The sequence below is a fragment of the Pristiophorus japonicus genome, chromosome 18 (genome assembly GCF_044704955.1).
Source record: "Pristiophorus japonicus isolate sPriJap1 chromosome 18, sPriJap1.hap1, whole genome shotgun sequence".
Lineage (NCBI taxonomy): Eukaryota > Metazoa > Chordata > Chondrichthyes > Pristiophoridae > Pristiophorus > Pristiophorus japonicus.
Genome location: NC_091994.1, coordinates 42881925 through 42909202, shown reverse-complemented (window position 1 = coordinate 42909202; position 27278 = coordinate 42881925). Strand labels below are relative to the sequence as shown.

General features: G+C 45.9%; 1 protein-coding gene across 1 annotated transcript in view; it reads left to right on the top strand.

Moving 5' to 3' along the window:
• LOC139229223 (SH2 domain-containing adapter protein F-like) overlaps window positions 1-27278 on the top strand; it is a 296149-nt gene that overhangs the window by 141704 nt on the left and 127167 nt on the right. The window contains exon 4 of the mRNA XM_070860883.1: window positions 21877-22092. Coding sequence (XP_070716984.1) covers window positions 21877-22092 — 216 coding nt within the window. The remainder of the gene's footprint in view (window positions 1-21876; window positions 22093-27278) is intronic.

Sequence of the window (27278 nt, the reverse complement as noted above, 5' to 3'; positions counted from 1 at the left end):
AGAGGCTGCAGGGTGACTTGAACAGTTTAGGCGAGTGGAGAAATACATGGCAAATGCAGTATAATGTGGATAAATGTGAGGTTATCCACTTTAGGGGCAAAAACACGAAGGCAGAATATTATCTGAATGGCGGCAGATTAGGAAAAGGGGAGGTGCAGCAAGACCTGGGTGTTATGATTCATCAGTCATTGAAGGTCGGCTTGCAGGTACAGCAGGCGGAGAAGAAGGCAAATGGTATTGTTGGCCTTCATAGCAAAGGGATTTGAGTATAGGAGCAGGGAAGTCTTACTGCAGTTGTACAGGGCCTTGGTGAGGCCTCACCTGGAATATTATGTTCAGTTTTGGTCTCCTAATCTGAGGAAGGCTGTTCTTGCTATTGACGGAGTGCAGCGGAGGTTCACCAGACTGATTCTTGGGATGGCAGGACTGACCTATGAGGAGAGACTGGATCGACCGGGCCTGTATTCACTGGAGTTTAGAAGGATGAGAGGGGATCTCTTGGAAACATATAAAATTCTGACGGGACTGGACAGGTTAGATGCAGGAAGAATGTTCCCGATGTTGGGGAAGTCCTGAACCAGGGGACATAGTTTTAGGATAAGGGGTAAGCCATTTAGGACTGAGATGAGGAGGAACTTCTTCACTCAGAGAGTTGTTAACCAATGGAATTCCCGACCACAGAGAAATGTTGATGCCAGTTCATTGGATATATTCAAAAGGGAGTTAGATATGGCCCTTGCGGCTAAAGGGATCAAGGGGTATGGAGACAAAGCAGGAACAGGGTACTGAAGGAATGATCAGCCATGATCTTATTGAATGGTGGTGCAGGCTCGAAGGGCTGGATGGCCTACTCCTGCACCTATTTTCTCTGTTTCTATGTTTCTACCAGCCATGATCTTATTGAATGGCGGAGCAGACTTGAGAGGCTGTATGGCCTACTCCTGTTCCTATTTCTTATGTTCTTATGTTGCTTCAATTCATTAATATAGATTGTAAATAATTGAGGCCCCAGCACCGATCTCTGCAGCACCCCATTAGTTACTGTTTGCCAACCGGAAAATGACCCATTTATCCCGACTCTCTGTTTTCTGTTCGTTAGCCAATCCTCTATCCATCCTAATATCCATGCTAATATACCCTTAACCCCGAGAACTTTTATCTTGTGCAGTAATCTTTTATGTGGCACCTTATCGAATGCCTTCTGGAAATCCAAATACACCACATCCACTGGTTCCCGCTTATCCACTCTGCTCATTACATCCTCAAAAATTCCTGCAAATTTGTCAAACATGATTTCCCTTTCATAAAACGACGTTGACTGTGCTTGATTGAATCATGCTTTTCCAAATATCCTGCTACTGCTTCCTTAATAATGGACTCCAGCATTTTCCCAATGACAGATGTTAGGCTAGCTGGTCTATAGTTTCCTGCTTTCTGTCTGCCTCATTTTTTAAATAGGGCGTTACATTTGCAGTTTTCCAATCCGCTAGGACCTCCCCAGAATCTAGGGAATTTTGATAGATTACAACCAATGCATCCACTATCTCTGCAGCCACTTCTTTTAAGACCTTAGGATGCAAGCCATCAGGTCCAAGGGACTTGTCCACCTTTAGTCCAATTATTTTACCGAGTACTATTTCTTTAGTGAGAGTGACTGTGTTAAGTTCTTCTCTCCCTATAGCCCCTTGATTATCCACTATTGGGATGTTTTTAGTGTCTTCTACTGTGAAGACCGATACAAAATATTTCAATGCCTCTGCCATTTCCCTGTTCCCCATTATTAATTCCCCAGTCTTATCCTCTAAGGGACTAACATTTACTTTCGCCACGCTTTTCCTTTTTATGTACCTGTAGAAACTCTTAGTATCTGTTTTTATATTTCATGGTGGTTTGCTTTCATAATCTCTCTTCCCTCTATTATTTTTTTAGTCATTCTTTGCTGGCTTTTAAAAGTTTCCCAATCATCTGGCCTCCCACTAGTCTTGGCCACTTTGTATTCCCCTTGTTTTCAATTTGATACCATCCCTTATTTCCTTAGTTAGTCATGGATGGTTATCCCTTCTCTTATAGTCTTTCCTTCTCATTGGAATATACTTTTGTTGAGAATTATGAAATATCTCCTTAAATGTCTGCCACTGCTCATCAACTGTCCCACTCTTTAATCTATTTTCCCAATCCACTTTAGCCAACTCTGCCTTCATTCCTTTGTAGTCTCCTTTGTTTAAGCTTTTTCAATTTTTCAATTCCCTCCTGTGTCCTGGACAAGATTTATCCCTCAATCAAAGTCACGAAAACAGATTATCTGGTCATTATCACATTGCTATTTGCGGGAGCTTGCTGTGCGTAAATTGGCTGCCACGTTTCCTACATTACAACCGTGACTACATTTCCAAAAGTACTTCATTGGCTGTAAAGCACTTTGGTCATGAAAGGCACTACATAAAAGCGAGTCTTCCTTTACTTTCTTTTCTGTATTTCCATAATCTTCCTGGTTATTAACTGAACGTTGCTCCTGACATTTATCATAAGCCTTATGTTTACATGTGACAATCAATTCCATTATGTTACACAGCATTGAAGTAAGACAGATGTCCTGTGGTTTCCTGCTTCTGATTTGTTATCCTTTTTGGCATCAAGTTGGGCTGCTTCCAATTTACTGGTACCTTCTCAGTGACTCCCTCACAATGATTGTCAAATCTCCTCCCTCAGCACCTCGCGATAAATACAATCTGTTCCTGGGGATTCATTGTTTGTGTTGATCCTTTCAGACTAGCTAGAAATTCCTTCTTATTTATATCATTAATTCTATTTGGGTTATCTCTGGGGAGGGAATATTGCTCATGCCTTCCGTTATAAATACTTGGAAGAAGTAATTATTCAGAACATTTGTTGGCTTATGCTAATCCTCTGTTTCAAGCAATTCACATATTTGAAGTAATCACCTCTTATTTGACTGACCTCTTGCTGCTGAAGTACTGTACAAACTTCTGTTATTTTTTGCATTTAAGCTACGATTTTAGTTTTCTCTTTGCTCCTCTGATCGCCCTTTTAATGTTTCTGCAAAATCTTCAATTCATTGAGATGTATCACAGCCCCTGCCAGACCTATAAAGGTCATTTCTCATTTTGATTTCACTTTTCATTTATTTGTTACTCAGTTTAAGGTCACGCCTGTTTAGTCTGAACTTGCTAGTTTTAAGTGTGCATTTATTTTGCATTATGCCTTTAAAGGTGTTCCACTTGTCAACAATGTTCCCTGTAAGTTGCGCTTTGTTCTGCAATGCCTGTTTTTTTAGTGCGCGGTCCCTTTAAATTTCTGTGCACACGGTATTTCAGTACAGAGTGGCTGCTCCCAACAAACCAGAAGCTGCACAGAGGCACTCTGCGCATAAATCTGTGGTGCACTGGGTTGGTTTCGGTATTAATGTAGAATATAATCACGGGAGGGGGTGGACTGAGGATTGCGGAGATTTATTTGTTTGCAGCTCGAGATCCGTGTGAAAGCGAAAGGAGAATAAAAATAATCAAAATGGATCTTTGATCTTCTTTCGAATGGAAGTAGCAAAGCAAATTAAACCTCAATATCCAAGTTGGATATCCAGGCCAAAGCTTCCGGTGTAACAGCGCAGATATCTTGTATGCTGCCTGCAAATTTCCTCTGAGGGCAGTGCTCGATGATGACATAAGAACATAAGAAATAGGAGCAGGAGGAGGCCATTCGGCCCCTCGAGCCTGCTCCGCCATTCAATAAGATCATGGCTGATCTGATCTTGGCCTCAACTCCACTTCCCTGACCTCTCCCCATAACCCTTGACACCTGTGTCATTCAAATATCTGTCTATCTCCACCTTAAATACATTCAATGACCCAGCCTCCACAGCTCTCTGTGGTGGAGAATTTCAAAGATTCACAAACCTCTGAGAGAGGAAATTCCTCCTTGTCTCTGTTTTAAATGGGTGACCCCTTATTCTGAAACTTTTCCCCCAGTTCTAGATTCCCCCACGAGGGGAAACATCCTCTCTGCATCAATCCTGTCAAGCGCCCTCAGAATCTTATATGTTTCATTAAGATCACCTTTCATTCTTCTAAACTCCAATGAGTATAGGCCTAACCTGCTCAACATTTCTTCTTAAAACAACCCCTTCATCTCAGGGATCAACCTATTGAACCTTCTCTGAACTGCCTCCAATGCAAGTATATCCCTCCTTAAATAATAAGACTAAAGCTGTACGCAGTACTCAAGGTGTGGCCTCACCAATACCCTGTACAATTGGAACAGGACTTCCCTACTTTTATACTCCATCTCCCTTGCAATAAAGTCCAACATTCCATTTGCCTTCTGAATTACTTGCTGTACCTGCATGCTTTTTGTGTTTCATCTACAATGACCCCCAGATCCCTCTGTACCGCAGCATTGTGTAGTCTCTCTCCATTTAAATAATTATTTGCTTTTTTATTCTTCTTAAAGTGAATAACCTCACATGTTCCCACATTATATTCCATCTGCCAAATTGTTTCCCAGTCACTCACCCTATCTATATCCCTTTACAGATTATTTGTGTCCTCTTCACAACTTGCCTTCCCATCTATCTTTGTATCATCAGCAAATTTGGCTACATTACACTCGGTCCCTAAATCATTAATATAGATTGTAAATAGTTGAGGCCCCAGCACTGATCCCTGTGGCACCCCACTAGTTACAGTTTGCCAGCCTGAAAATGACTCATTTATCCCAACTCTCTGTTTCCTGTTAGTTAGCCAATCCTCTATCTATGCTAATATATTACCTCCAACCCAATGAGCTCTTATCTTGTGCAGTAACCCTTTATGTGGCACCTTATCGAATGCCTTCTCGAAACCTAAATACACTACGGGCCCGAATTTGGTGAAACTAAGTTCCGCCCATTTACCGTTGAATAGACCGCTAAGATCCTGACGGTACTTTGGGCGGAAGTTTGGGGAAAAAAATGAGGAAAAAAACTCCCGGTGGAAAAAATTGGACTTTACACACCGATTCTGGGTGACAGCGAGCGGTAGGTCGGACTCTGGGCGGCAAATGCAATCATCGACAAAGTAACGGCAAGGCCGGAGTCGGGGCCAGGGACGGGGGAACGGGGGAAAAAAAATCTTCAACAAATAAAAAACAAAACATGACAAACCCTTCAAAGGACCCTTTCCAACAGAATCGCTGCAAAAGAAATAAAGAAAATCATCTCACTAACCTTTTCTTGCATGTCTTCATACCTACCATCCAGGTAAGTCCTGCTTCCACACAGCGGTCTTTTCTCATGCAGGAGCGGAGGACCGCTCGGATGAATCTCGGGCGGGAGGACTTTTTTCGGCGTTGCACGCTGGTGCACACCAGTGCACGTCAACAGACGCTCCCCAGCGGTCCTTTCAAACCGCCAGCGGGAGGGCCTCACCAAACGTGCACGGAGGGGAGAGCGCCGAAAGAACGGGGAGACTGCTGAGAAAACTCAGCGGCAGCTGGCAATAGGTTGACCAAATTCAGGCCCTATATCTACTGATTCCCCTTTATCCACCCTGCTCGTTACACCCTCAAAGAACACTAGCAAATTTGTCAAACATGATCTCCCGTTCATAAAACCATGCTGACTCTGCTTGACTGCATTATGATTTTCTAAATGTCCTGCTACTACTTCCTTAATGATGAACTCCAACATTTTCTCAACGACAGATGTTAGGCTAACTGGTCTATAGTTTCCTGCTTTCTGTCTCTCTCCTTTCTTGAACAGGGGCATTACATTTGCGGTTTTCCAATCCGCTGGGACCTCTCCAGAATCCCGAGAATTTTGGTAGATTCCAACCAATGCATCCACTATCTCTGCAGCCATTTCTTTTAAGACCCTAGGATGCAGGCCATCAGGTCCAGGGGACTTGTCCACCCTTAGTCCCATTAGTTTGCTCAGTACTTTTTCTCTTGTGATAGTGATTGTTTTAAGTTCCCCCCTCCCTATAGCCCCTTGATTATCTATTATTATAGGGATGCTTTTAGTGTTTTCTACCGTGAAGACCAATACAAAATATTTGATCAATGTCTCTGCCATTTCCCTGTTTCCCATTATTAATGCCCCAGTCTCATCCTCTAAGGGACCAACTTTTAATTTAGCTACTCTCTTCCTTTTTATATGCCTGTAGAAGCTCTTACTGTCTGTTTTTATATTTCTTGCTAGTTTACTCTCATAATCTATCTTCTCTCTCTTTATTATTTTTTTAGTCGTCCTTTGTTGATTTCTAAAACTTTCCAAATCCTCTGGCGACCACTAATCTTTGTAACATTGTATGCCTTTGTTTTCAACATGATACCATCCTTAACTTCCTTAGTTAGCCACAGATAGTTCATTCTTCTCTTAGATGCTTTCTTTCTCACTGGAATATATGTTTGCTGAGAGTTATGAAATATCTCTTTCAATGTCTGCCAGTGCTTATCTACCATCTTACCCTTTAATCTATTTTCCCAGTTCACTTTAGCCAACTCTGTCTTCTTACCATAGACAGAGGACACTAATTGCCTTTATTTAAGTTCAGGACACTACTTTGAGACCCAAGTTTCTCACCCTCAAACTGAATTTGAAATTCTAACATGCTATGATCACTTTTCCCTAGAGTATCCTTTATTATGAGATCATTAATTAATCCGATCTCATTACACATTACCAGATCTAAAATAGCTAGTTCCCTGGTTGGTTCCACAATGTATTGTTCTAAAAAACCATCCCGAATACACTCTGTGATCTCTTCCTCAAGGTTACCTTTGCCGATTTGATTTGTCCAATCCAAATGAAGATTAAAATCACCTATGATTACTGCAGAGTCTGATCAGGAACTCCACAGTCACATGATGGGGATGCTTTAATCATCCACCTATGGAAGGTGGCAGCAACAACCATGACCAGTTCTGAGGCGGTTGATGGTTGTCCACTGTTTGCGAGGAAGGTTTGATCTTACAGGTTATGCTGTGGGGTCCTCTATAAGGAATCCATTCTGTATGTCACAGTTCTTGGATGACTTTTGCTGGCGCAGGAGCCCCCCCTCCCAGGCATTGACTCCCTCATTCCTAGAGAAGATGAAGAACTCTCTCTCTCCCTCACCTTGCATCTAAAGCACAATTAAAATGAAACTGATTCACCATTTAGTGTCGATAAAAGCTATCTTGATGTATTCAGTCAATTGTTGGAAGTGTTTTCTTGGTGTTGGCGACATTGTGTTCTTTTCAGTTCGCGAACAACCCCCAAAAAACACTGAGACGGCGCCTCCGCAACGACTTCATTGCGTTGGCAGCAGTCGTGGCCATTTACAACGGAGAAGCTGGTGAGCGGCCTGACAGGGGCCTTTCCCATCACTGCCCAGCCGTGCAACTTAGAGGGGAACATTGCTTGCCAACTTGAAGTGTTTCTGAACCACCTCCAAGCACAACCTCCTGACTCACAAGAGTTTGCTGGCAAGTGAGCCAAGTTGGCACAGTGCCTATGCAGTGGTGGAGATGTTCCGAACCAGAGAAGCAAATCATGACATTTACACGAGGGAAGTTTTTCGGCCATAAATCTCAAGACTTTGAATGATCACTGTGACAATGATCAGTGAGACAACCACCTCAGAACTGGTCATGGTCGATGCTACCACCTTCTCCATAGGTGGAAGTTTAAAGTATCCCCATCATGTGACTGTGGAGCTGCTGACCAGACCCTGCAGTACTCATAGGTGATTTTAATCTTCATATAGATTGGACAAATCAAATTGGCAAAGATAGCCTTGAGGAAGTGTTTCAGGGCAGACAAATGGGCATTCTGCCTATCGGATGGATAAAAACCTGAGTAAAATGTTATTTTGCTGCATAAAATCACCTTTTGATTTCTGAAGCAATATCTAACAATATTAAGCCTGCTCTCAAACTGACACGTTCTGCCAGGGGTTCTGGTAGACAGGAAATTATTGTGAAGTAGGCTATAATGCAGGCTTATCAAGATGGCAGCCAAGACACTATATATACGCGGCCTGGAGGCAGACAGGGTCGGTCTAGTCCCGGCACTGGACTTCTCCACACAGACGAGACAGCACACGAGCACTGCCATCAGATATAGTCAAGGGAACATCGGGTAACCACGCTGCAAATCCCTTCTGACACTAAACTACTTAACCAATACTCTGAAGACACCAGCAGCAGATAAATAAATGAGGTTTTCAACACAAGTGAATTCACTCACAGTCATGTCAGTCAGAGAGATGAGCAGCACTTCCTGCTTGAATGGTTTTAAAAGCAGCAACATAATTAAACTATAACATCCCCTAACACCCAAGGAAACAAATTCATGGCAGTCGGTGGGAGAGAGAGGGAAATAACTATCCCTGATGCTGGGGCTGCTAAATTGAGAAGCAGGATGCTATTCTATAATGCATTTTGTGTAGCACGACAATCAATTCCCCCATCCCACCAGGCAATTTTCATATATTCTGCTGAAGGTGATTACTTGCTATTGGGGTTTTGGCCCACGCTGACTACCATCCAGCTCTTCACTCACACGTCAGTCTTGATAGTAAGCAGACAGTAGGCTTTTCAGCCGCAACAGGAGGCTTCACAACTAAGCCTGATCCTGACCTTGCTTGATGTCGCCACCAACGTCCCCTGTAATTTTTGTCTGTGCACGCGCCCTTTGCCGCGTGTGCAGTCATTTACATTGAAAAGGCCGGTGTGCGGCCTGTGTGGGGCCCCTAGACCTCTCAACGGGAGCATTGGTCCCCACACACATTCGCTTTCCAGGGTGGGAGTGGGTGGGGGGGCGGTGAAAACAAATGGGAAACCCTGGCCAAATTTCCCAGCCCTAATTCAAGGGGCGCTGAGGCCAATTGTAGTGCCAGGTGCACGGACATCAGCACCGAGCGGGGATCGGAACCGAGCACCTTCCTGGTATTTATGGCCCAGCTATTCACTGTGTAAACTCACTGAGCTGCAAGTATTCTCGTCCCACAGTATTTCTGTACAGACCCAGGGAGTGAGAGCCGCGGACTGTCGCCAGTATTCGCCCCTGTTATGTATGTAAACTTTATAATAGTGTAAGACTTGTCACTAGGGGGCGCACCTGTTGGAGACCCAAAGGTCGCCTGCACATCTCGTGCAAGCGAGTATAAAAGGTTGTCTGCCATGCTGCTTCTTTACTTTGGAGTTTGAGTAAAGAGACTAAAGTCACATCAGTTTGAGCTTACAGCATACAGTCTTGTGGAGTTATTCTGAACATAACAGCCCCCCTCCCCTCCATCCATGTCTTACTATAGATCCTAGATTGGGGAATGACAGAACGACAAATCGCTGCACAGAAAGGAAAGATATTGTAAACGGAATCTGTCTAATGACATTTCCACAAACAGAACAGAAGTGAAACTTTATTCAATTTTCTTGTCAAAACAGGAGTACTTTCAAGGTTTGCTGGTGAGTTTAATTTTATTTCTACCGATTACATTCCATTTGAACTGAAAACGTAGCCTGGGATAATGGATGTTGCTTGCCAGCACAATACTATATGAAGTGTCATTACACAGCTCCCGAGTGCTCCTGTCAGAACCAGGCTTGACTCACAGCGATACTTTAATATCAGCCACTATCTCTGAAATCATTATTTTACATCCTGTTATAACAGCTGACGGTTGGCAGTGATGTACACGTCATGCTGGTGTAGCATCTCTGACAGTGGGCACCGTGCGAACTCGGCAGGGTTTCTCTTGCGCCTGGTCTAATCCTGCTGCTTTGTTCACTCCCCATAACCTTTAATATTTTTCTTCATAAGAAATAGGAGCAGGAGTAGTCCATACGGCCCCTTGAACCTGCTCCGCCATTTAATAAGATCATGGCTGATCCGATCATGGACACTCCCCATAACCCCTTATCCCCTTATCATTTAAGAAACTGTCCATTCCTGTCTTAAATTTATTCAATGTCCCAACTTCTACAGCTCTCTGAGGCAGCAAATTCCACAGATTTACAACCCTCTGAGAGAAGAAATTTCTCCTCATCTCAGTTTTAAATGGGCGGCCCCTTATTCTAAGATCATGCCCTCTAGTTCTAGTCTCCCCCATCAGTGGAAACATCCTCTCTGCATCCATCTTGTCAAGCCCCCTCATAATCTTATACGTTTCGATAAGATCACCTCTCATTCTTCTCAATTCCAATGAGTAGAGGCTCAACCTACTCAACCTTTCCTCATAAGTCAACCCCCTCATCCCCGGAATCAACCTAGTGAACCTTCTCTGAACTGCCTCCAAAGCAAGTTTATCCTTTCGTAAATATGGAAAACAAACTGCGCGCAGTATTCCAGGTGTGGGCCTCACCAATACCTTGTATAGCTGTAGCAAGACTTCCCTGCTTTTATACTCCATCCCCTTTGCAATAAAGGCCAAGATACCATTGGCCTTCCTGATCACTTGCTGTACCTGCATACTATCCTTTTGTGTTTCATGCAGTTATCTAACTTCCTTTTAAAAGAATTTATTACAGCTTCTGTATTAATGATGGTATGTGGCAGAGAATTCCACATTCCAAGCCTTTCTAACCTCCCTGCCCTCCCGCCCCCGGCCCACCTCCTAAAAAGGGCAACTCAGCGGAAGTGGCCTGTTTGAGGGCGGAGGTGGGGGGGAGGGGGGAGGGAGACTTCATTATGGTTTTTGTGGGGAGGGATTTGGCATAGGCCTCTACATCACATATACCTCTGTCATATACTGCAGGAGTGGAGGCATCATCATCATCATAGGCAGTCCCTCCGAATCGAGGAAGACTTGCTTCCACTCTTAGCATGAGTCCTTAGGTGGCTGAACAGTCCAATACGAGAACCACAGTCTCTGTCACACTGGGACAGATAGTCGTTGAAGGAAAGGGTGGGTGGGACTGGTTTGCCGCACACTCTTTCTGCTGCCTGCGTTTGATTTCTGCATGCTCTCGACGATGAGACTCGAGGGGCTCAGCGACCTCCCGGATGCACTTCCTCCACTTAGGTCGGTCTTTGGCTAGGGACTCCCAGGTGTCAGTGGGGATGTTGCACTTTATCAGGGAGGCTTTGAGGGTGTCCTTGTGACTTTTCCTCTGCCCACCTTTTGGCTCGTTTGCCATGAAGGAGTTCCGAGTAGAGCGTTTGCTTTGGGAGTCTTGTGTCAGGCATGCGAACGCTGTGGCCTGCCCAGCGGAGCTAATCAAGTGTGGTCAGTGCTTCAATGCTGGGGATGTTGGCCTAGTCGAGGGCGCTAATGTTGATGCATCTGTCCTCCCAGGGGATCGCGCCCTTTATCTTATCGTAACTCTTCCTAATCTTGACGATCTCTTATCTCTAGTGAGAATAGCTTTAATTTTTTAAGTCTCTTTATGACTCTAACCCTTCATCACTGGTAACATCCCAGTGAATCTGCCCTTTTCCACTGCTTTCTTATCCCATTACAGGCAATACAGTTGAGCTAGGTAGAGGAAAATCAAGCAGGGCCCCTACTAAAAGGCGTGCGCATGTGGACAATGAGTGAGGGTAGGATGATGCTTGGCTGTGATACTCTTCATGGTGGAATGACCTATTGCCCCTCGGACCTGCAGGGTAGTAACTCAGGAAGCTGACTACATCTGTGGAGAATGCACTGCAGCAAGAGGCAGCACCTTCAGGAGAGAAGGGTGAATTTGGATGAGATGGAAGAATTAAATGGGGCATTTAAAAAATGTTGGATCCAAAATTGTGAGGGCTGGAGAGTGCGGTTTGGTGACGCTATACGATGGAGGAAGCCACGATTTGAGGCAGAACCTGAATGTGCCCGGTTTACACCCCGTGTAATCTTCCACTTCCAGCCCCCGTCCCTGTCCCCGAGTAACTTTGGAGGCATGTTGGGGGCGTGTCTTCCTGGGCAACCCTGGTAATTCCACCTAACTCGCCCTCGATAGGACTTGCACCTGCTTAGAGGAGGATTGATTATTTATATCGGAGTTCCTGAGGAGCATAAAGTCACATTTCTGGTGCCCTTTATGTGGACCTCCAGCACCTCCTACTGGTGTGGCAGGGAACATCTCCAACTTCCACCACCTCATCGGGGTACCTGTCTCTGTTCCATCTCCACAGGTGTGGCGAAGTGCCCACTCCACAAATATTTAACTGGCCGTGTCCCCGGGATTTGGGATGACGTCACTGTGGGCTAAGTTGATCGGTGAACGTCCCACCCAGCCACACTGCTGCCCATTGCAGAATATCTAGCCCACTGTATATTTATATATTTTAAAGTCTGGCGATACATCACAAGGGTAACTTCGTAAGGCTAATTACCAGAACCTCACTAGACAGGGGTGTGGGTCAGGGACTGATTAATAACACTACCGCTTTGATTCTGGAATCCGTGCTGTTATCCAGAGAGCGGTCAGGACAGAGCACAGTCTTACACAGCACCGCCCCACCACCACCACCTGACATCTCCAGCTTGTATGTTGGTGATTCTACCATTACCAACTGACACTTGGGCTAGCCGGCTCCTTTAAACCAAAGTTTCAAATGTTCTTACCATTCCAAGGGATAACAACAAGGTTCCACTCCCAATGGGATACAGAATAGAGGCCAGAAATACCCAGGCAAATTCCTGTGCAATTACATGACAATGAAATAAGGAAATACCTTTATTTAGCTGTGACTGCTGAAGTCATTATGAGGGAATGTTTGGCCTCAACGCTCACATCTGTTAGCTCTCTTGGTTTGGCTGTTAAAGGCAGTGCGTCAGTGAGTTTTCCAATGACCAAAAGTCCCACCCTCAATCCTTGGTTTATGCTGAGTTAGCTAATGGTGCCACAATTGGGCTTAGTGCCTTGGACAAAAAGAAGAGGCAATTTAAAGAAAACCCTTGCAGCTGACCACTTAGTAGAGAAGAGTTGCACATGAATATATCACCCAAGACCTGAGAGGATGGCTACTTTAAACCCAGGTTAGAGGTCAAGGTTGAGAGTGCAGAGGACCATCAAGGTTGAAGAAAGTGGCAGTGCAGCTGGGATAAATCAAGGATGAGTGACTAGGTGACACCAAGCTTGTAGATTGTAGGAGGCAGGAAACCTGAGGGAGATGAGGAGTTCCACGATTTGAGGTCCTGGGAACAATAACTTAGTGGAGTGCGAGTTATGTGCGATGAGTTTAATTTCAAAACAAGCTGCAAAGTGGAGGAAGAATGACCAGGACACTGTATTTGCGGAATTCTGGGAACAAGAGAGGGCAGTTTGAAGAACACAGACTATAGTAGCGTCAGTAAAACAGAGATGAGAAACACTGCAATGGATAGAGAGGTTGGAGGCTAGAGGTTGAGAGAAGGATCACTTATTGGAGACACCCCAAAAATGGGATCAGAATTCAAGTTTTCAGCAAACCTGAATTTTATGATGAGGTAAGAGGTTCTAAGGAAAAAAGGAGATGCCACATGGCTTCTTCAGATCAGTCCTAGGGTTTTACGCCGAGTGATCTCTGGCCTCCTGATTTATGTTTCTCCTCACAATCCCTGAAGGCCCCAAACATTGATTAATAACAAAGTGACAATCCGAATATAACAAAAATTTATAGCGGAAATTTTAAAAATCCCATTCAAGAATTTTTTTTTCCATGTTCTATCTTCCTATCTCTGTAATCTCCTCCAGCCCCACAACCCCCCGAGATGTCTGCGCTCTTCTAATTGTGCTCTCCTGAGCATCCCTGATTATAATCGCTCAGCCACTGGTGGTCGTGCCTTCTGTTGCCTAGGCCCCAAGCTCTGGAACTCCCTGCCTAAACCTCTCCATCTCTCTACCTTACCTCTCTTTCCTCCTTCAAAACGCTCCTTAAAACATACCTCTTTAAGCAAACTTTTGGTCACCTGCGCTAAATTATACTTCTGCAGCTCAGTTTCAAATTTGTATCGCGTAATACTCCTGTAAAGCGCCTTGGGATGTTTCTTTACGTTAAAGGCGCTATATAAATACAAATTGTTGTTCATAATGAATCTGACGTGTTAAGGAAACACAGAATTCGCCATGCAAATGTTGAGGTTGATAATGTGGTTCCAACACATCACCGGGACTTAGGTTCCTGAAGTGTTCATGAACATCAGTTGACAGCACTCCCAGCATATAGCACATGAAACGCTGGGTGCGTGCTGGGCTTGTGGCCAATATCGAGTGGGGGCAGGATTGGGCTCAGCTGTAGTATCTTCCACACTCAAGTAACCTGCTGCCACTTGGTGTCCTGTCTCACACCGGGATAATGGTCACTTGGGCGAGCTACCAACACCCATGGAACCGCACCCCGCGAAAGGCAGGGAGAGGAGGGGGAAAAGGAAAAGAACAGAGCAAAAGTAAATGGGAATCAATTGAAAGCTTTCAAGGCTGAAGGAAACAGTCACAAGAATGGAGAGGAGTTACGTTGACTAAAGAAGCCAGAGCGACACATCTGGGGCCCTGATGATCATCAATCTCAAGTATAAAATGTTCAAATGGAAAGTTTCACTTCTTTCCAGACTCATCGTCCCGCCCCCGCCTCCTCCCCTGATGATTCTAACTCCTGCTGAGCTCGGTTCCACATGCACTGGCAACCCGCCAGTATCTCAGCCAATTGGCCATTCTTCATGTAAGCCCAGACAGTGAATGGTGGCCAGCTAAGACAGCCGAGCCAGATCCTGTCCTCACCTGACCTCCGTTCAGGCACACATTGCAGTCGGGCGATCTGGATACCGCTCAGGAGCTGCATCCCTGACTGACATTTGTTGCCCCTTCCTAGTTCAGGAGGTCCATTGTAGCACCCTTGCTGATGCCTTGGCCGGGGTCAGTCAGCTCAACCCAGGCCAGGGAATGAAACCTGGAACCCAGAGAACTGTGGAAGCTGGGTCATTGATATATTTAAGGCGGAGATAGGCAGATTTTTGAACAATAAGGCAGTAAAGGGTTATGGGGAGCAGGCAGGGAAGTGGAGCTGAGTCTATGATCAGATCAGCCATGATCTTATTGAATGGCGGAGCAGGCTCGAGGGGCAAAATGGCCTACTCCTGCTCCTATTTCTTGTGTTCTTATGTTCTTTCTATTCTGAATGGCTCATTCTTGGACATTGCATGTACCAGAAGGCACCAGGAGATACAAGTAAGACCTATGAATAAATCTGATAATGAAGGATAAATTCTCCGACGGCACGATCCCAGAATGGAGCTTCACCCACCAGGAATGCAAGTCGGGAAGTTGCTTCTTCACGGCCCACGTTTGGCCATCCACGTGTGCAGTTTCCTCATTGGTGAAGCTTCACATTGGGAGCCTGTGACCAGAAAAGTGGACCTTAAGAGTACAGGAGCTGAAGGTTAACAGATTTAACAGTAAGGTCTCAAATGAACAAAGACTGCACAATTAGATAGCAGCCCCATTTATGTCGTGAAACCACTTCCATTAAAGGGTGGCGGAAGCAAATTCAGTAGTAAAAGGGAATTGGATAAATATTTGACAAGGAAACATTTTGCAGGGTTTTGTGGAATGAGCAAGGGAGTGGGACTAATTGGCTAGCTCCTTCAAAGAACTGACACAGGCACGATGGGCCGAATGGCCTCTTTCTGTGCTGTAAGATTGTAACATATGGCAGTTCTTGTGCTGTTCTCATTTTTAAATTTTTGTTCTTGCAATGTGTGTAACTGGAGTCACACATAGACTAGACTAGGTAAGGATGGCGATGGACGTTGGCTTTTATGACAATCTGGCACCTTTCATGATCATTTTTTTTCTTCTGGTGAAACTTCATAAATGACCAGGTTTATTGAATTCTGTTTCACAAGTTGCCATGGTGGAATTTGAACTCATGACCTCTGGGTTGCTAGTTCAAATTCCATGACCACCACCACTGGTGCATTTTGAGCCACTTGGACAAAGTTACTCTTGGACAACCCTACTCAGTAACCGAGCGCTCACCTCGACATTCCACTTTGAAATTGGGTGCAAGTTGGTCATGGTGGGACTTCCCGCTTGAATCTAACCGAATTTCTGACCCCGGGATTGTTTTGATGGGCTCCAGGCATCCGCTGGGGAATGTGCCCGGTGCGGGGGTGGAGAATCACTCATGGGCCTGTTGTAGTGTGGAGCTGCCGACGTAAATTCACCCAAGCTGAGTGATCAATGGTACGGGTTTTTGAACAATTTAAGTTTTAAATGGCCCTTGAACTGCTTGTAGCAACCCTGGACACTAGGGATGAATGGGCATCCCTTGCATACTGCATTCCTATAGCACAAATAACAGAAAATACTTCAGATGATGTATTTTCCGCATTTGCATAGTATTGCAATGCACCCACTGGGAGGAGGTCCATTGCTCATCGCTTCTGGCGAGAAATTCTGGAAGCAGCAACGGTGAAGAGTGAGCCGGAAGATTAGTTCCTTTGCACTACCCAAGGAGCTGGCATCAATCAAGTGGAAAATCTGGGCTCCTCTGTCAGTTTGGCTCAGCATCCTCACCTCTGAGTTGGAAGGTAGTAGGTCCAAGCCCCACTCCAGACCCTCAGTACAGCATTGAGAGATTGTTGGAGGTGCTGTCCTGCAAGTGAGATGTTAAACTGAGGCCCTATAAAAGAAAGACTTGCATTTATATAGTGCCTTTCACGACCTCAGGGCCTCCCAAAGCGTCTTACAGCCAAGGAAGCACTTTTGAAGGGTAGCCACTGTTGTAATCTAGGAAACCAGGTGGACATTGAAGAACTGCGGGCACCATTTGTTGTCCAGGCGACTGATCTTCCCTCTATCAATAAACAGACTAAATGGTCATTCGTCTAACGGGTGGTTGTGACCTGCTGCAATTCCCTAAAAGCACAAGCAAAGTAATTCGCTGTGTGAAATGTCGCGAGTTGTTTTGACAATGTGGAAGGCACTATATATCCATAAATGCAACTTTATCCTCATGAATCTTCATATTTCTGGGCGCGGGTGTTGATTGATAAAAGGACTGAACGCACATTGTCTGGCGTGTTCTGGAGGCCCTTGCGGTGCCCCATGTATGTAAGAATGCTGCCTCTAACGAGGGAGCTGTAATATAAATGAGGGAGAATGCTCACCCCGGAGAAACCAAATCCAGCACAATAATAGACTGAAAATAAAACATTTTCTCTTCTGATTTTGAGTGGTCTTTTCTTTGTTGTGGAGCACACTCTGAGGACGGAAAGGTTAAGGAGCAAATAACGCCACAGTCGGCTGTAGCCCACAATGGTTGCCCTTCACCTTGAGGTGGTAAAGCGACTGATTGGTATACTCCTTGTTTCCACGGTAACCGGGGACCTTGGGGAATATTGGCAACAGGCCGGCAGCATGGAAATAAGATGCCGATGCTGAGAATCGTGAGTGATGTGGGTAGACTGACAGAGAACAATGGCAGTACTGGCAGACATTGTCGCCGAGATTGGACTTAACCCCTGTGCTGCTTGAAGTGTCTGACCATTCAGCCAGTTCATTTTCTGTAATTTCCTCCTCCTTTTGTTGTTGTGCTGGGATCAGCTTCTGGAGGCACCGGCAACCTCCGTACCTCGCCCAATTAGCCATTCTTCGTGTGCGGGTCGACAGAATTTTGGCAGGCTATTCAACCATGGAACACCTCGTAGCTGAGCAAGATCCTGTCCTCACCCAACAGCCACAGGCGTCAAGGGATAGAATGTAGGATCAGGAACCTTGGTCATGTCTTCCTCCTCATGCCAATTAGAGCTTACCCTTCTCTCAACCCCCCTAACCTGGGGACTATTATAGCACCCTTACTGCTAGAGATCGAACGAGGGGCCTTCTTGATTTGGAAGGCTCAGTACCGCACTGGCCTGTGCATTTACTGAATGTGCCACCGTGTCCTTTAATAGATCTCATTCCCTGACTGGAAATCAAGCCCTTGGCCATAGCAGCGCAAGCACCAAATCCTAATTGTTATCCCTTCAAGGAAATAGTACTAATTATTTTCATCATGCAACAGTCTTGTTGTGTTCTTACATTTTTATTAAACCACTCGAAGTGCAGGAACAACATTCAGTAGCTTATAGTCATTAGTCTTCGAAGCCTCTTCCAGGTGTGAATGATCCTCTCCGTTTTCCTTTGATTGATGAATCTCAGTGAAGGGCTGAGGCCCACAGTGCCAGACACAGTAGGGGAGAAGATGAGGTAAATGACCAAGCAGTGGTTAGGTGACCACAAATTTGGATAGATTTTATGTGGAAGGGGAGACAGAGGAAAGTGAGGAGTTCCACAGTTCTGAGTCCCTGACAAAGAATGAGTTAAGAGTAGAAGATGGTGCGATGAGTTTCAATTTAAACACAGTGAAGGTGCAGGGGACAGGAAGAGTGTGCAGGCAGGATATATGGAGCTTATGAGGAACTAGGGCATTTGAATTCATGCACAAGCTGGTGTGATAATGTTAATCCATCATCCTGTGGCTCAGTTGGTAGCACCCTTGCCTCTGAGTAGAAGGTTGTGGGTTCGAGTCCCACTCCAGAGACTTGAGTGCAAAAATCTAGGCTGATGCTTCAGTGCAGTGCTGAGGGAGTGCTGCACTGTTGGAGGTACCATCCTTCAGATGAGATGTTAAACCGAGGTCTGCTCTCTCAGGTGAATGTAAAAGATTCCACTGCACTATTTCGGAGAAGAGCAGAGGAGTTATCTCTGGTGTCCTGGCCAATATTTATCCCTCAATCAACATCTCTTTAAAAAAAACAATTTATCTGGTCATTGTCAGATTGCTGTTTGTGGGAGCTTGCTGTGCGCAAATTGGCTGCTGCATTTCCTACATTACAAAGAGCAATGCGGAATATAACAACAGCGGGGTCGGGGCCAAGGGATGGCCCAGCAGAGCTTGGTCTCCAGTCGACTTGGTTAACCCTTGCCACTGGACCAAGTCCTTGCTCTATCAAGCCCATGTGGTGGCTGGTGTGCAACGGCCACTCCACGTTAAAAGAATTCACACACAGACATCTTCCAACCTTCAAGATGTAGCTCGGGACCTAGAATGTCAGGTCCCTCATTGAAACACCTGTGAACTCATCTTTTTTTTGGTGTGGAAGCGAGTCATCCTCGACATGAGGGACTGCCCAATACTATCACTGCAACAGTGACTACATTTTAAAAATACTTCATTGGCTGTAAAGCGCTTTGGGATATCGGTAGTCGTGAAAGGCGCTATATAGATCCAACTTTTTATTTTCTTTCTTTCTGATTGTTATAACAGTGGAATATTGTGATTTATACTGTTATAAGTTTAGAGTTTTGTCTCAAATATTCTCTTGGTTACAGTCACTCCCGTCTTACATTTAGAGGGGCACCCATACTGCTCAATATATAACGATACACTCGTGTAACCCAGGGTTGTAACCGCCCCCCCCCCCCCCGCTTGTGATCTGAACTAGATATTAGTGTCCGTTACACGTGCATCTCTCCAATCTTCTCAAACACGTAACAAGGTAAGCTTTGCTAGGAACTGTTAAGCTGCTTTATTTATTTAACAGGAGGTGAATGTACACAGCAACAGTTGTGATTGGACCCACTCAGTTTAATCAGGAAACTTGCTCTTCACGTAATAATACAAACTAATGAAAACACTTGGGGCCAAAATTCAGGGTCTCAGAAAGACCCATTACTGCCCGTTTGTGGCGGCTATGGGGCGGAATCCTGTGGCCGCCACTTTGTGGTCAGCTGCCTGCCCTGACCCAAATTCAGCTCGGGGATTTTTCGGCCTGGACCCAATGCCGCCGCGATGCTGATGAGCACCGCGAGCGCGCCATCAGAATGCGCACCGCGGTTCTCCCCCACCTGAAAAATAAACCGAGCGAAATTCAGGTCAGAAAATCGATGCCCCGTGTGCGGTGGCCCCGACAACTTTTTCAGTCGATGCATCGTATCCAAAGTGTGTGCAGCCCAGCAGCACGGTGGCCCTTTAAGGGTAGGGCCCACTGCTGCGGCCGGTAAGATAGTGCCTACAGGTTCAGCCAGGCCGCCAACGGGCAGTCTGGCACCCCATCTTGGATGCCAAACTGCTGGCCCGGCCGAAACCCTCCCTGGTGGCCCAATGGCCGAAGAAGAAAAATTAATGATTCTCTCCCCTTTAACTGGGGGGAGATAGCACGGTGACGCACATGCGCTGTGACATCACCACCAATCCACCGCTGATTGACAGTGGCGGAGTCCCGGTTCCGACCCAAATTCAGCCCCTCACAGCCTGCCTTCCTGTCAATCTCCCGCCCCCACTATGACCAACTTCCTGAAAATCGATCCCCATGGATCCCAGCGGTAAAACCAGATAAAAACTCACAGGTGCGCCAGCTTTCTGGCATACCTGAATTTCAACCACTACGCTTCCCCACATCAGTGGGTCATCTTGCTCGACTTGAACAAAATAATTTCTAACTACTCTGCAGCATTCTAACCTTCTGAACTCGTGGATTTTTTTTTGTATAAGTATCTGACTGTCGGTAGCTCAGTTTTTATCTTCCCGTTGTCACAACCCGAGAGAGTGGCCGATGCCAGACAACTCCTGGCAAACACCCGGGATGAGGGTCCTCCCAACACAACGGGTGCAAGATATTTATCGATGACCAAGACAGGCTAGCCCACGAGCATTTCAACTGGTGCTTTATGAAAGAAAAGCTTGTATGAATACACTTAAAAAATACATTTAAATGGCACATTTTTCCAAATCCTTTCCTGTGCAAAAATGGTCAGAAAAACCCATAACCTTGGCATAGACTGCACCCGCCTCCCCCCCCACCCACCCAAGGAGGTCCCAGGCTTGAAGCCTCAATTCAGCCAACTTAGTCAATCTCAGTTACAGCAACAATATGACTTTACTGCCCCAGGCCAGGGAAGGAGAAGTCTACCCAGCCCCACACCGCGTCTTGGTTGCCGTTAGGTGACCGCTGCTTAAAATTGCGCCTGTGTGCATTGCCCGAGGGCAGGATCACAAGGCGTTCCTTAAAACTGTGGAGAAACGCCCAGCTGTACAATTATAGATTCTATCCTTCCAAACTTGGGTTGTGTCTGAAGAGAGTATTTTGAGCTGTGTAACACTGGGGTGAAGTACCAATGGGTATAGGTCTGTCACTGCTGGTAACACTGAGTTCAGTTGAGATGTTGTATTAAGAGTGTCACATAAAGAGTGTCTTGCTGAATATTACAGTGCACTGGCTCAAATGTTATGTTTAACCGATAATAACAACAACAGCAACTTGTATTTATATAGCGCCTTTAACGTAATGCAACGTCCCAAGGCGCCTCACAGGAGTATCACGAGATTAAAAATTTAACACCAAGCCGCACAAGTAGAAATTAGCGCAGGTGACCAAAAGCTTGGTCAAAGAGGCAGGTTTTAAGGAGCGTCTTGAAAGAGGAAGGAGAGGTTGAGAGGCGGAGAGGTTTAGGCAGGGAGTTCCAGAGCTTGGGGCCTAGGCAGCAGAAGGCACGACCACCAATGGTTGAGTGATTATAATCAGGGATGCTCAAGAGGACAGAATTAGAGGAGCACAGACATTTTGGGAGGTTGTGGGGCTGGAGGAGATTACAGAGATAGGGAGGGGGGAAGCCATGGAGGGATTTGAAAATAAGGATGAGAATTTTGAAATCGAGGCGTTACTTAACCGGGAGCCAATGTAGGTCAGTGAGCACAGGGCTGATGGGTGAGCGGGACTTGGTGCGAATTAGGACATGGGCTGCTGAGTTTTGGATCACCTCTAGTTTACGTAGGGTAGAATGCATTTATATAGCGCCTTCAACATAGTAAAACGCCCCAAGATGCTACACAGGAGCGTTATCAAACAAAATATTGCAGAGTGACTCATATTTACAGCGCGCAAGGGACATGGGTAATGCCTCCAGACTGGAGCATAACTGTTTTCTTACTTTCAAATCCCACCACAGAATTCCAGAGAAAAGGAGGAAAGAAATGCAAGAAGGGTCTCCAGCTCTACGACACTCCCTACGAGCCTCAGGAAAATGACACTGAGTCGGACGCGGAGAATGCAGCCAGTCAGAAGATGCGAGAGAGCCGACTCCCTCAGGACGATGAGCGGCCTGCCGATGAGTACGACCAGCCCTGGGAGTGGAAGAAGGACCACATCTCGAAAGCTTTCGCAGGTACAGTTTTACAATGCGGCGATTTGGCACAGAGTGGTTGGGCTTTGGTGGACAGATCTGTTTGCGCCCTCTTATTTTCTTCCGTCCTCCCTCTGAAGGTGCTGGCTTTAGCTGGGGTGCAGTTGCATTGGTGCTGGCTGCCCCTTGGCACCGTGCACAAGTGGCCATTCTGCTCGTCAAACTCCAGTCAGTAGGCTGTTCAACCATGGAGGTCAGTACAACTGAGCCCAATCCCGTCCACGCGCGCGCGCGCACACACATTCATTCCGTGCGGCTCAGTAGCACATCAAGATCCAACAGGAAATTGATTCTAATGCCCCTCAACCTGTTATTTCAGAGCGGCCTCACTAAAGATTGGTATCTGCCTGCTCGTGTATCCCATAGACTAATATCTGCCTGCCCTTGTATCTCTCAGACTGATTTCTGTCTCCCCCTTTCTGTCATGCATCCCACAGAATGAAGGTGAAATGAGAAGCTCTTCACCTTCTTTCGAGTGACACTTGAGTGTTTGTCCCAGAGGAGATGTGAATGATGATGAAGTGCTTGACCTGGTTCAGTGTGATCTCCCGATGCCTGTACACAGTTACTGTGTTTGCTGACTCTGGCAGTTTTATCTTCAGGCGGCATGTCTGGAATTCTTTACATCAGTGATGAGAAAAGCATCGACGGGATTACAGTAAAACCAGCCCCCACCCCCTGCCTCCACCGGTTTCTCTCCCCTCCCACTCACACCGAGTCACGCTGGGATACAGCTCCACAGGTGCATTTCCTAAGCGGATGCTTTTCACTTATAAACCGGGATAGTGAGTGTTTGCACGTGCTCAGTCCAGCCTGATCTTGTCCTCGCGTGACATCCACGCACGTGCCTTCCAGCAAGGGTCACTGAATAGGCATTGGGAACCCTGGCTTTCTCACATCCTCGGGGCACTGAGGCCAGTTGCCCTGTCCTTCCGTTACCCGAGCTGAACTCGGCTAGCTCAGCATTAGACCAGAGATTGACCCTGGGTCTTCCTAGCTTCTGTCGTTCAGTGACACGACACACAGTGCATTTCCCAATCGGAGTGCTGCACTGTCGGAGGTGCCGTCTTTCGGATGAGATGTTAAACCGAAGCCCCGTCTGCTCTCTCAGGTGTATATAAAAGATCCCATGTCATCATTTCGAAGAAGAGCAGCGGAGTTATCTCTGGTGTCCAGGCCAATATTTATCCTTCAATCAACATAACCTAAAAACAGATTATCTGGTCATTATCACATTGATGTTTGTGGGAGCTTGCTGTGCACAAAATGGCTGCCACGTTTCCCACAATACAACAGTGACTACACTCCAAAAAGTACTTCATTTGCTGTAAAGGGCTTTGGGCATCTGGTGGTTGTGAAAGGCGTTATATTAATGCAAGTCTTACTTTTTTTTAAACTAAGCTATTGAGGTGCCTTTAACATCTGTTGCCCCTAATCTCTGGTCTTCTCTAGAAAAGGTTGGCTGCTTGCTTCAGTCAAGTGTCAGCTTGGCTCAATTAGTTGCTCTTGGGCCAGAAGGCTGCAGGCCAGAGCTTCACTTGAGAATTTGAGCACATAACATCTAGGCTGGCCATCAGTGCCATCCCGAGGGAGTACTGCAGTGTCAGATCAAACTTCCATCAAACGAGATATTAAAACCGCAATTTGTTCAGGTGCAGTTTGAACGGTGCTGGTAGGGGTTGGTTTCCCAGAAGGATGAGATCTGCGGAGCTTCCTAATGCAAGCCTACAACAACGTAAACAAAATAGTCTACAGCTTAAATAGTTAACGCTAATGGAAAGTTTCTGTACTGAGCACTGAGCACTTACCTCAGGGACCTCTCTTGTTCAAAGAAGTCAGATGGGGGAAGGGTTCACTATTGCCATAATAATAAGTGGGGGAGTCATAGAAAAAGCAATGAGGCCTAACTAGCTGGAACTGGCGTCTCAATTGAAGATATATTCTGGGTTGCTCTCTCCAGAGATAAATTGCTTCTCCAAGCAGCTGTGGCCTTGCTCTCATCCCTAATGTATTAACCTTTTAGGCACTGCTATATTAGAGGGCTGCAAACAAAAAGCAAGCAGCTGATTCTCCCCGCTGTCAGCTACTATTCCGGAAATCGACAGAATGTGAGCCTTTGAATTTGCCGTTTGGTTCAAACTACCTGCTTCTGTAACGTAAACCCAGTAACCTTCAAAAGGGAACTGGAAAAATACTTGAAGTGGAAAAAATTGCAGGGCCACAGGGAAAGAGCAGGGGAGTGGGACTAATTGGAATTCTCTACCAAAGACCCAGCACAGGCATGAAGGGGCCAAATGGCCACCTTATGCTGTTTTGTAACCTCTTTTTAAGCCTCAAAGCTCCCGCCTTTATTCTTCCGCTTGAGTGTCTCAAATGATCGATTTTGGAGGTGGGTGCAAATTTAAAATAAAAGAACGACAGTTTTGGTTGGCTGGGCAACTGTCACCTTTCAGCCAATGAAAAACCCAGAACCTGTTGATTGACATGATTATATCGTTAGATGGGACCAGGTTAACCTTTGACCTGTAAAACTGCGTCCGAGCAGCGTGCGGGATGAGAGAGACAGATCACTCAGCCTGACAGCGCTGGGTGAGTAAACTCAACCATGGCACGTGCGGAGCTGATAGCCAAGGTGTTGGTTCAGTGCGTCGATGCTCCATCGAGTACTATCACTGAGTGACAGCTTCAATCCCTGGCCTGTGCTGATTTCGCTCGTCTCCGTGTTTTGGCATCTGCACCTCTGTGCTGGGGAGGCGGGTGAAGTGAGCCCGAATTTCCTGATTGCCAGCCAGTTGGCCCCCTGCGGGGAGAATGCCCGAGCCTTGGATTGGGCCCGTTGGGTGGAATAGCTGACTACTTTTCCCTGTCACAATCATCATCATCATCATCATCATAGGTGGTCCCTCGAACATAGAAACATAGAAAATAGGTGCAGGAGTAGGCCATTCGGCCCTTCGAGCCTGCACCACCATTCAATAAGATCATGGCTGAACATTCACCTCAGTACCCCTTTCCTGCTTTCTCTCCATACCTCTTGATCCCTTTAGCCATAAGGGCCATATCTAACTCCCTCTTGAATATATCCAATGAACTGGCATCAACAACTCTCTGTGGTAGGGAATTAGGTTAACAATTCTCTGAGTGAAGAAGTTTCTCCTCATCTCAGTCCTAATTGGCTTACCTCTTATCCTTAGACTGTGTCCCCTGGTTCTGGACTTTGTCAACATCGGGAACATTCTTCCTGCATCTAACCTGTCCAGTCCCGTCAGAATTTTATATGTTTCTATGAGATCCCCTCTCATCCTTCTAAACTCCAGTGAATACAGGCCCAGTCGATCCAGTCTCTCCTCATATGTCAGTTCTCCCATCACGGGTATCAGTCTGGTGTACCTTCGCTGCACTCCCTCAATAGCAAGAACGTCCTTCCTCAGATTAGGACACCAAAACTGAACACAATATTCAAAGTGAGGCCTCACCAAGGCCCTGTACAACTGCAGTAAGACCTCCCTGCTCCTATACTCAAATCCCCTAGCTATGAAGGCCAACATACCATTTGCCTTCTTCACCGCCTGCTGTACCTGCATGCCAATGACTGATGTACCATGACACCCAGGTCTCGTTGCACCTCCCCTTTTCCTAATCTGCCGCCATTCAGATAATATTCTGCCTTCGTGTTTTTGCCACCAAAGTGGATAATCTTACATTTATCCACAGTATATTGCATCTGCCATGCATTTGCCCCCTCACCTAACCTGTCCAAGTCACCCTGCAGCCTCTTAGCATACTCTTCACAGCTCACACCGCCACCCAGCTTAGTGTCATCTGCAAACTTGGAGATATTACACTCAATTCCTTCATCTAAATCATTAATGTATATTGTAAATAGCTGGGGTCCCAGCACTGAGCCCTGCGGCATCCCATTAGTCACTGCCTGCCATTCTGAAAAGGATCCATTTACCCTGATTCTCTGCTTCCTGTCTGCCAACCAGTTCTCTATCCACGTCAGTACAATACCCCCCAATACCATGTGCTTTAACTTTGCACACCAATCTCTTGTGTGGGACCTTGTCTAAGGCCTTTTGAAAGTCCAAATACACCACATCCACTTGTCCACTCTACTAGTTACATCCTCAAAAAATTCCAGAAGATTTGTCAAGCATGATTTCCCTTTCATAAATCCATGCTGACTTGGACCGATCCTGTCACTGCTTTCCAAATGCGCTGCTATTTCATCTTTAATAATTGATTCCAACATTTTCCCCACGACTGATGTCAGGCTAACCGGTCTATAATTACCTGTTTTCTCTCTCCCTCCTTTTTTAAAAAGTGGTGTTACATTAGCTACCCTCCAGTCGATAGGAACTGATCCAGAGTTGCTAGACTGTTGGAAAATGATCACCAATGCATCCACTATTTCTAGGGCCACTTCCTTAAGTACTCTGGGATGCAGATTATCAGGCCCCGGGGATTTATCAGCCTTCAATCCCGTTAATTTCCCACCTAATAAGGATTTTCTTCAGTTCCTCCTTCTCACTAGACCCTCGGTCCCCTAGTATCTCCGGAAGGTTATTTGTGTCTTCCTTCATGGAGACAGATCCAAAGTATTTGTTCAACTGGTCTGCCATTTCTATGTTCCCCATTATAAATTCACCTGAATCTGACTGCAAGGGAGCTACGTTTGTCTTCACTAATCTTTTTCTCTTCTCATATCTATAGAAGCTTTTGCAGTCAGTTTTTATGTTCCCAGCAAGCTTCCTCTCATACCCTATTCTCCCCCTCCTAATTAGACCCTTTGTCCTCCTCTGCTAAATTATAAATTTCTCCCAATCCTCAGGTTTGCTGCTTTTTCTGGCCAATTTGTATGCCTCTTCCTTGGATTTAACGCTATCCCTAATTTCCCTTGTTAGCCATGGTTGAGCCACCTTCCCCATTTTATTTTTACTCCAGACAGGAATGTACAATTGTTGAAGTCCATCCATGTGATCTTTAAATGTTTGCCATTGCCTATCTGCCATCAACCCTTTAAGTATCATTCGCCAGTCTATCCTAGCCAATTCACGTCCCATACCATCGAAGTTACCTTTCCTTAAGTTCAGGACCCTAGTCTCTCCATCTTAATAAAGAATTCTACCATATTATGGTCACTCTTCCCCAAGGGGCCTCGCACA